The sequence below is a fragment of the Dunckerocampus dactyliophorus genome, chromosome 2 (genome assembly GCF_027744805.1).
Source record: "Dunckerocampus dactyliophorus isolate RoL2022-P2 chromosome 2, RoL_Ddac_1.1, whole genome shotgun sequence".
NCBI classification, from domain to species: domain Eukaryota; kingdom Metazoa; phylum Chordata; class Actinopteri; order Syngnathiformes; family Syngnathidae; genus Dunckerocampus; species Dunckerocampus dactyliophorus.
In genome coordinates this window covers 35220278-35230962 of record NC_072820.1, presented here as the reverse complement: position 1 = coordinate 35230962, position 10685 = coordinate 35220278, and the positions used below count along the sequence as shown (strand labels likewise).

The 10685-nt window shown below is 40.6% G+C and overlaps 1 protein-coding gene across 2 annotated transcripts; it reads left to right on the top strand.

Annotated features, from left to right (window-relative positions):
- Positions 1-215: 215 nt before the first annotated feature.
- si:ch211-136m16.8 (uncharacterized) lies at positions 216-10523 on the top strand. 2 transcript variants are annotated; one of them, XM_054767952.1, is made up of 6 exons: positions 216-344; positions 5864-7654; positions 7724-7922; positions 10103-10146; positions 10220-10305; positions 10368-10523. In XM_054767952.1, the coding sequence occupies exons 2-6, from the start codon at positions 6074-6076 to the stop codon at positions 10426-10428; spliced, it is 1971 nt and encodes a 656-aa protein (XP_054623927.1). In that variant the 5' UTR covers positions 216-344; positions 5864-6073; the 3' UTR covers positions 10429-10523. The 2 variants fall into 2 exon arrangements, with proteins under 2 accessions (XP_054623927.1, XP_054623926.1); XM_054767951.1 differs by having other exon boundaries at positions 218-364.
- The last annotated feature ends 162 nt before the right edge of the window (positions 10524-10685 follow it).

The window sequence follows — 10685 nt, the reverse complement described above, 5'->3', positions numbered from 1 at the left end:
CAAATATTTATGAAAATAAACATTGAAGAAAACACGTCATCACGATAGAATTGACCCCATACTGATACAAGATTGGTATCGCAACCGTCGATGTTTGGATGTCCGCCCACTCGGGATTGTAATTAATAGCAGTCCTTCTATGCCCCCTGTGCGCCTCTCTCTTCGTCTCAGCTGTGTTAATCATCCTCATTACTAACCGGAAGTGTCTAAATGAGGAACTGAGGGAGCAGAAGATTTGTCGTCAAGCAGGAGAACATTTGACTGAAACTGAAAACTTGAATTGTGTCGAAGAGTCGACATAAGAGAGGAAGTTTTTATCAAGATGGATCCAGCCCGGATCGAGGGTACGCTCTGGAATGTTTTGGTGAGACGCCACGATGATTAACTTTGTTGTTTATGCTAGTAAATGATTACGTTGTGCTAAATTTCCATTCATTCAAGGCAGAGTTTCACTTCTGAGCCCCTTGAGCGTGATGACGTACGGACGTGTCTGTCTGTGCGTCGTTTGTGTGCATCATGGGTGATGCTTGTTGATGCTGACAGCCAAGCGCTCACACTTGTGTATTAACACTTGGCTTTTATCATTATCTTGTTATTTTCCCCACTGTTTTGGGCATGTAATGTACATGTAAATCAAGTTTTTCAACTGATTTAAATCGATGTCCAATATGTGCGGCAAACACTTATCAGTTCTGAAATATGGGACTTTTTCCACAAGACCAAAGGTGAGGTCATTAACAGAAACAAGTGATGTTATTGTGACGTCACTAGAAGAGAGTCCAATCAGATTGATTACAATGTTTAAATGGTTGAAAAAATAACAAATGCATTTACTGTAAAGCTATATACTGTATTAACCCAAATACATGACGCCTCGTTTTTGGAAGGCAAGATGAAGAGGGTACCCAAGTGTTACATTTAAAATTTTAAACTCGTGGATAGACCTTGGTAATGTTATCAACACAAACTTCAAACATTGCAAAACACACACCCAACATACCAGAGCTCAAGACATCTTCCATTTCCCATAGCAACCCTCCGTAGTTCACTCTTTCTTAAATGTAAAGTGCATAACTCGGTGTCCACTCGGTGTTAGACTTTTGCTCAAATAATCTTATTTTACTCTTTTATACATAAAAAAATCACTTTAGTTGCAGAGTTGAGTAATTATTCCATAAATATATATATATACCATTGTAATCATCATGGGGTTTGTTTTTCCATGGAATTATGTTCTTCAAAATTTTCATCGGCAGGCGGACACAAAGGTTATGTACTTTTCACTAATGATTACACAACAGTTACTTTTTTTTACACTGAGAATATTTGGATAAAACACATTAGCAACCAATTTCAGACATCATTCTTTAATTCTTTAAATGACAAAATTATCAGAGAAAATATTGTTAATTTCACAACAAAAGTAGACATGCTTTACATGTAACATTTCAATGTCCAAATATAGACACTTTTTTACAACATAGCCGTGCTAGCGCAAAATAAAAACATGAACAGGCTTAATTTATGGTTTGGTAAGCTTCCTCACTCTATAAACGTCAGAGTGATAGGGATAGTACACAATTTCAAATACTACTCAAGTGAATTTGAAGACAGCAAAGGGTACCCTTGATCTGCCATGCACATATATTTTTTTGTTTTGTTTTGTTTTTGTTTTGTTTTAAATCTTATTTCTTAATACAGTCAATACAGTAATTACAGTAGATTTTATTGATGTGTATTGATCAGAATAGTCTTTCTGTAAGAGCAATCTGCAGAGCTGACGCCTTGTTCTTCTTCATAGCAACTAATTGAGACTGAACTCAATAGCACCTCTGCCAGTTGCAGCTATCTACATCCCTGATCAAAATGTTAAAACCAGTTAAAACATTGCAGGAATTTACATTTTGCATTGTTGGATCCGAAGGAGGTTTTAATTAGAGCTTCAAAATGAAAAAAAGAAGAAATGGGAGTGAGACGAAAAAAAATTTGACTAACCAATTTATTACAAACACCCATTAAAGTGAAATAGGCATATAAAGGCATATAACCACCTGCCGTTTGACGCCCCTGCACAACCTGAAGCGTCATTGTTCCTTTGAAGGAAAAAGCACCCCAGATCATGATGGCGCCGTCTCCACTGTGCCATGTGGAAAACATCTCAGTTGGGATCTGTTTGTCATGCCAGTAACGTTGGAATCCATCAGGACCACGAAGGTTACATTTCTTTCTCATCAGAAACTAAAACTTTCTTCCACCTTTCAGGGGCTGTCCACACGGAAACATTTTCAGGTCAAAACAGCAAAGTATTTTATCGTTTCAGCCTCTCATCCACACGGAAACGGTGTTCTGGGTGCCCTGAAACGGAATTTTTAAAAAATTGCTTCTGACTACGTCACTAATCCACCGGCACCCGTTGCCGTCACGTGACCAGAAGTGAGTTTACAAGCTCAACAAGCCCGCATATCAGAATATTTCGACGGACGTGACTCACCCCTGTCAATATTCTCCTGATAATGTGTTGTCTTCTTCTCCACAATGACTCGCAGAAGTAATTCCAAGTCTAGATGAGCCTAGATGAGAAGACGGCAAACTTATGCGCATGTGTTTTTTTTCCTTCTTCTATGTTTTTTTTTTCTTCTATGGTTTGGTGTGTCATGTGGTTTTGTCTGCGTGCCTGTTCACACTGCCAAATGTAGATGTACCTCATTACATTGTTTTCACTCAGTTATCTGTTCCCGTCTGGATGCAACTATTTACTAATCTGGCAAAGTGTGGATGCAAATTTTTTTCAACCCACAAAAAAATAAATCTTAGGAACTTTCCCATGTGGACTTGACATCAGTGTCCCATGTTTGATGTTCTTGTACAACTTCAAAATGGGCAGCTTTGTGGCTTTGAAGGAGATGAGGCCTTTGAAGCTATTCTTAAAACCTTTCTCTCGCAAATGCCGTCTGATGGACTGTACTCAGCACCAGTAACAACCTTCATCGTCCCGTATCGTGATGGACAGCCAATCGGATCTAAGATTTTTGAATCTATCATTTGACTTTTTTTGTTCAATAACCTTCAGGATCTTTGAAGTTTCAAATGACTGTCTAACTGCGTTCCAACCTCCGCAAGCAATGTCACGCTGCTAGAAGCCTTGCTTATGCAGCTCAACAATCCAACTGCGTTCATAAAGCTTTTTTGCCTTTGCCATTATGAAGTCATGACCGTGTGAATACCTGACAGAAAATCACATTGAATCCACATTTTTGCCAAGATTTTGGCTTTTAAAGGCTGTGGTCTTAAACTTTTGATCAGCTTATTTCACTTTAATGCTTATTTTGCAATAAATTGCTTACTCAAAAAAATGTTTTCTCACTGCTATTTCTTCTTTTTGCATTTTGAAGCTCATCTGAGAACCTCCTTAAAGGGATAGTTTGGATTTTTTGACATGAAGTTGTATGGCAGCCCCATCAACAGTGTAGTCTATGAAGAGTTACTTACCCCTCACTTTGTCCAGTGAGCGCGAGTCTGGTTGGATTTCGGTGAGAAGGAACGTAGCTCCGGTTAGTTGCTGGGGTCACTTAAGTAAAGAGTTTGGCCTCTCAAAACAATGTGTGTTCAAAAGGGTAACACATTTGCATCACAAAACGGTTGCTAACAAAAAAGTTATATCTCTGTTACTCGCCGTTATTTCCTCTCTGTTCGTGTCACTATGCGCTCTCGCCTGTGTGTGTGTGTGTGTGTGTTCCACAGTGTTTGAGACTGCTGTGACGCGAGAGTCTCCCATCGCAGCAGTCTCCATCCATGCATGTAAACACTGTGGAACACACACACACACACACACACACACAGAAATGGATGGAAATGCAAATGTAGTATTTGAACGCATATTGTTTTGGGAAGCCAAACTCTTAAGTGACCCAAGCAACTAACCTGAACTACGTTCCTCCTCACCGAAATCCGACCAGAACTCTGCTCACGGAACAAAATGTGGGATAAGTCACTGTTGATACACTACACTGCTGATGGGGATGTCATACAACTTCATGTCAAAAAAATACGATAAGATGCAACATTGCAAAATGTAAATTCTTGCAATTTTTCATATCTTAAATTTGGATCAGGAGTGAAGCACACTGTATTTTGCCTCATTTGCTCCAAGATGCAATTGATCAACAATCAGTTTATCATACCAACCCGAATATAAGACAACCAAGAATACAGTGGAGCCCGCTTAAGACAGCCCCACTTATGTCACCAACCAGTGTGTCGAACAACTCAAGTCACGATCAACTGTGTGGAAAAAGTCAAGATATACAACAAAATTACCATAGCAGCTGCATTAGAAGTATGAAATATTGTGATGTTGGCAAAATTCTGATGAGGTAGGATGACTGTGCACAAATCAGTATCACATTTCTTACTTGCTTAAAAGTTGGAAGACTCTTTTACTGATCACCATTATATTATAATTAGCATCATAACTCTTCCTCGGTTGTTTACTAACTTGCTACAGCTCTCCAAGTCACTGGTATGTGTGAGTGATTGGAAGAAAATGTGGTTTAGAGAGAAGTGGTTTGGCGCCACCTGCTGGTTTGCATGTGTAGCCTGTGTAGCTCTTGAAGACGACAGTCATCACTCACAATATCACCGTTCATTTATCGCTCCCTCGCTATATCGTGGTTTTTCAGAAATTAATTAATGACCGCTGTTTCGTGGTAGACTATTGTCTTATTAGTCAAAACACATTGAAATACAAGGGCCAACTTGGCAATTTTGTGTGCTTCTCACAAACCACACTGAGGCATGTTAATGTGAGCCATAGAATAAACACAACATAATCTGTTATTCGCTGTTCAGTTGTGCTAATTTAAAAATGTTCTCAATTGCCAACATGTGATGGGGGAACTTTGAGAGGCACTGGCCCAGATAAAATAAAGTTATTTTACTTTGATGAACTGGACAATTTTAAATTAACAAACCAAGAATCAAGTTTATTTGTAGTTCTAAATGTAATTGAGGTGTTTTTACTCAGTTTTTCTCTGCTACAAGGTTACGCTTTTTTCCTATAGCATTTTACAACATTATATGCAAATTAGTTTATGATGTCATCTAGTAACTTCTAGGACAGCCAACAGCTACTTTTCTGACTGAAAAGTTGGCAACAGTGTGCAAGTGATGTGTAGCATTCTGGTCACGAGGCGGCAATAATGATACAAAACATTGAGACATTACCTTTTGTATTACATTACCTTAACACTGCATGAAGCTATGAAATCAGCCATGGCATTTCTGACATGATGGAGAGAAGAAAGGTTCTCCTGCCATTTGGTGTGGAAGTAATACGTTTTTAGCTTAAATTGAGAAGCAATCAATTTGAGGGAAACTGGTTGACTAGCTTACTAGCTAGCGGCCGTCTCGGGTCACTACAGCATGAGTGGCGCAATGTGTTGTAAACAATGATTTAAACAATGATGAATAATAGGAGTTTAAAGGTGACTATAGGTGTGTTATTTCATGTCTACACGGCTCTAATGTTAAAAACCATATTTAGAAAGTCATAAACAGGTTTTCTGTGCTCTTACTATGGAAAATATTCAATTTATTAAGAGTGAATCCTATATCACTGCTTCACTCCCCTAAGCTCAGGGAGGTGGGGTCCACATTACGCACTAACATGGCTGCAACGACTATAAACGAGGGACGATTATACCTGTCTTTTCAGTTGTCGTCTTTTTTTCCAGAGAAAAAATTATGTCTTGTGTTCTGGTCAATAGTGTAATCCTTAAGAAATTTAACAAATGAATGGTCTTTGAAAATTGAAGAGAAAAGTATGACGCATTATGTCTCTATCTCTGTGCATCTTGTTTTTCAGTACTATATAGCCGGAGCTGTGAACAGATTCCTCAGGTCAGAACCTCCCGACACAGTCATCAATGATCCGCTTCAAGAATCCACACTTGAAAGCAGTTCTGGTGGCGATGCTCATGTGGCGGTCGACGTTAAGGAGCAGCCTACCCCATCTCAGCCTGATTGGTACGTTCACTTTGGTGCAGACGATGAACTTGGCCAACCAGGAAAAACCATGAAGAATAAAGCACTTGAGCGAGGTGAGGGAAGTGGAGAGGAAGGATGCAAGACCTTAGATGATCTGCAAAAAGGCAACACAGATTTCACCTTGGAGAAGGAGGACGAAGCTGCCATGCAATTCTGCAGTGTCGCTCGGTTAAGTCTGAGAGAGAGGAATACAATGAGCCTCGAAGACAAAAGTAATGGTTTGACTTCTGATAAAGGAACCAAACTCAACACTCTTGAAGATCAACTCATGCCTGAAGGACCTGAAGCTGAGGATCGCAAGGAGGACAACCAGCCAACAGCTAAAAGATTTGAGAAGGAAGACAACAGTATAGACCTCCAAACTCAGACGGCCAAGAAATACACATCTTCAACCACAGTTGACCTGAAACATGACAGTGACATGCCAACAAAAGCGAGACATTTCAGTGAAGAATCAGTTATGAGTAAATCACAAAAGGGTTTCATGAAAGAATTCGCCACTGCATTACCAGTGAAAGGTGAGGGGGAGACAGGACAGGGAAAAAGTATGTCCTCAAGTGTATGCGATGATCCTGTTATGCCACAGGACCTAAATACTCTAACATGCAAGGAAAGCCAACACTTACTTCCTGAAGTAAACAATGAGTCTGAGCAAGATGGAAATACAACATTAGGGGTCCTGGAAGTTGGAGATTCCAAGGAAATCCCAAATTTACCAGAAGAGGTGGAGAAAAAAGAGCAGGCGAGCCTTCAAAACAGCAGCAGCAAGGTCGGAAATAAAGACGAAACTAAGACGAGTGCCAGATTGGTACTGCCGAGCTCGGTGAAGATGGGACTCGATGTCCGTTATGGCCTGGCAGCAGATGATGACATGAAAGACCACCAGGATGGGATTAAAGTGGTTGCATTGGAACAGGGTCAAGGGTTATCTGTTGCTACGGGAGATAACGAGACCCGAAGAGGAAGAAAGGAGTCGGTCAGACTGGGCCATGAGAAACTGCTTGATGTTGAGGTAGAGCATGGACAGATGATGGAGGACCTCGCTGGATCAGAGCTTGTAGAAGACATGAGGCTCAATACAGAAAGAGGCTATAAATTGCAGGAGAACACAAAACTTGAAATTGATAACAGCCTGGACAAAGAACGCACAGTAAATAAGATGGCTGATTGTTTCACTGAGGAAACAATCAGCCAACATCAAGATGGCATTGCTGAAGATCCCCTTGACTTGTGGACACAGGCTGCCTTATCAGAAGACTCTAAACAAGACCAGAAATCAGAGGAGAAACCTGATGAAGTCCAATCCATCTCTGAGCATGTGGGCTATGATTCAGAAAGCTTCACTGTGCTGTCATTATCATCATCGACCACAGAATCAGGGTTCTCCGATCAGTTCTTTGTTGACTGCGCTTGCACAGGTGATCCATCAAATTCTCTTGTTCCAGCTGAGCAAGACAATGGTCAAGAGCTTCTTGACATGAATGCAAAAAGGAGCCATCAGTTACATTCAGAGTTGCACATAAGTGCCTCGGAAGCTTCAGTGGAGCAGCTGTCAAGATATTCTAAACCCTTAAAGGCGAAGTTTGCTGAATTTGAAGATCACATTCAGGTATGATTGGCTTCCTTGAAATATGACAGTAAAATCAGAGGATTCACTTTTAACTTTGCATCATTGCAGGTGAGCAGGTTTGTTATGAACTTTGCTCCTCAAAAGTCAAGGATCGCCGCGAGGAACCCATGTGTAAGACCGCCTAAAGATCCACGCTCTCTACTCCAAAGGCCCTCAGTGGATCCTGTGTTGGCTCCACCACCAGCAACCAAAATTCCTGCAGGTGTGCAGCCATTGGGAGGACTGGGATTTGGAATGAAACTGCCAGGTAGTACTCTGATCCAGTATCTCACAAAAGTGAGTACACTGCTCACATTTCAGCAATTACAGTATGTCTACAGCGGCCAACATGTACGCATTTTTTATACACGGCATGTGTTTTGACCCTTAAATACGGCTCGCCTGCTTGCTCTCCAGGTATGCTTCACCGGTTTCAGTTCTGAGTTCAGTCTCCGCTCATGGCGTGGCGTGACCAAAAAAAATCCTCAAGCTGCAGCAGCAGGGACCATAAAGGCTGTGATTATTTCCGATGTACACTCGTCCTTTGCAGTATTGGGGTTTGATTATCGCGCCCTCGCTGAGACATTGGTAAATGGTCTGTCACTTGTATAGCGCTTTTACCACATCGAAGGCACTCAAAGCGCTTTGACGCTAGCACATTTACCTACTGATGACGCAGCATCAGAAGCAACTGGGGGTTCAGTGTCTTGCCCAAGGAAACTTTGATATGATCACAGGAGGACGGAGGATTGAACCCGCAACCTTCAGGTTGGGAGAGGACCTCTCAATCCACCTCAGCCATGCTGCCTTACCTTAACACTGCATAAAGTCACCCGTGACATGTCCAACATAAGAATGGGGGAAGGAAAAATGATCCTATCTCGTGTGGTAGTGGTAGGTTCTGGCGTCTTTAAGTTTTAGAAGAAATACATTTGAGGCTAACGGCTAGCTAGCAAGAGTTGAAATGTGGTGTAAACAAAGTGTGTAAAGGTGACTAAAGTGGTGTTGTTTCATGTCAACAAGGTTCAAATAAAGTTAAAAACTATTTATGAAGTCATAAACAGGTTTTCTATGCTCTATGAAAATATTGAAGTTATTACCATTGAATCCTATATTGTGGAAATTCATTAACAAGGTCAAGTCTGGAACCAATTCACTTCTATAAACGAGGGACGACTGTATACAACTCGCTCAGGAGGTGGACAGCTTGCCTCCGCAACCTTCTTCTCCTCCCATTTTTGGATCAACATTTGCAATAAAAATGACTGATGTAACGCATCGATTAGTTCTGGCTATACCCAATCTGACTTTAATTACCATTGTTCATACATTGTTTTCTGTGTGTGTATACGACTCATTCAGACCTCCGCCTTCAATTTTCCCTTATTTTCAGAAAAATGTCCCTTATTTTCAAATGCAAATGTTGATCGGTATGGCACTAACACTGCCCTTGTCTCTTTACTGTTACCGTTACTGTGTTTGCAACAAAGGATGCTAATAAGTGAATTACTCTGTAATGTAGAGGTGTGGTTGCTCACAGAGTTGACATTGCGTCACCCGCTCAACCCTGGCGAAGAGCACCATTTGCGAGCCATGTTTTGTTTATTGGCCAGTGGCACATTGTAGAAATGAAATTTAAACCAAAAAGCATAATGCAATGAGACGCACAGCTTTGTTTTTAAACGTGTATCACACGAGAAGATAAACAGACCAGCAAACCTTGAAATCATTTTATGGCTAATCCATCCCCCCGGAAGCTTTGATAGTGAAACTTCATATAGTTCATTTAGTGTCTTCAAGGACGATACAAACTTGGATATATTTAAAAGTAGTCAGCGTACAGCTTGTATTGCCCACAGTCAAACAGTCAATCATGTGTTGCTAATATCATGTTCTGGAGTTGCATGAGTGCTGCTGGCACTGGGAAGCTGCGGTTCATGGTGGAAAACATGAATTTACCACATGTACCGTGACGGCCAAGTATGCCTCCTCCAGACATTAACCCAAATGAGCACCAGCTCCACCCATGAAGTCCTAATGGAGTAGTAGAAGGGGACTACAGTAACAACCTGTGGTCTGGTGTATTTCATGCCCAAGAGGCTTCAGGCAGTGTTAGGTAACAGTAGTGCTGACACTAAATATTGACACCAAGGACACAATTTGGACATGTTTGCTGTGAGGTATACTTGCTTGTGTTGCCAGCTACATAGTCAATAATGGCTATGCCGTGACTCTATACAGCTTTACAAGCTATCAGACAAAGACTAGTCTAAGTTATGTTGTTTGATTTCTTTAGTATTATCCCTAGATAAGATATAATTAAATGCTGAAACGTGAAGAGTGTGCTCACTTTAGTTCCTGTACATTTCCGTAATTTTTTTGACTAATTCTAAATGCTGTCTGTGTTCAGTAGCTTGACAAAAGACTTTTGTCACCTTTTGTTTTAAGGACTTGGTGCGGGTTTTCCTGCTCTCAAAAAGTTTCCAAAAAAGGTAAGCAAAGAAGCTGCTAACAATAGCATTTGGAATTGTGTGCTTTTGAAGTTGTATAGTTGTATACCAACAGGAAGCTGAGTTAAAACCAGAGAAGGGTGACACTCTCACACAAGAGTTGCCACAAAAACCTAAATGGCTGCCACCACTACAATCAGGGTAAAAACACACTGTTCACTCTTCACTCGAACCATGTTTACATGTCTTATGTTTTCTTGTAGATTTGGAAATCCATTCATGTACGAGCTCAAGACCAAATTGAAGAAATCCACCCAAAAATGAGAAGGGTTGTACTGTCGAGTGTCGACTGCACTGTTCATAACATGGATATATTATAAAATATTACTTTATGTTGTAATTGTATAGATGTGTTTACATTTTCTAATAAACAGTAATGAACTATAAATGTTTTCTTCTGAACTTTACAGGAACGTCTACTGCTTATAGTCGTGTTTGCTATAAATAAAGGTGCCAAATATAAGGGCCATGTATATTAACAGCATAAAAAATGTGACCATAAAGGGGAACGTCTAATGGAG

Coding starts and splice junctions, on each gene's coding strand:
- si:ch211-136m16.8 (XM_054767951.1), top strand. CDS start 323: ATGGATCCAGCCCGGATCGAGGGTACGCTCTGGAATGTTTTG. Junction 7,923..10,102: donor ATTTGGAATGAAACTGCCAG/GTAGTACTCTGA, acceptor TTTTGTTTTAAG/GACTTGGTGCGGGTTTTCCT. Junction 10,147..10,219: donor TCAAAAAGTTTCCAAAAAAG/GTAAGCAAAGAA, acceptor GTATACCAACAG/GAAGCTGAGTTAAAACCAGA.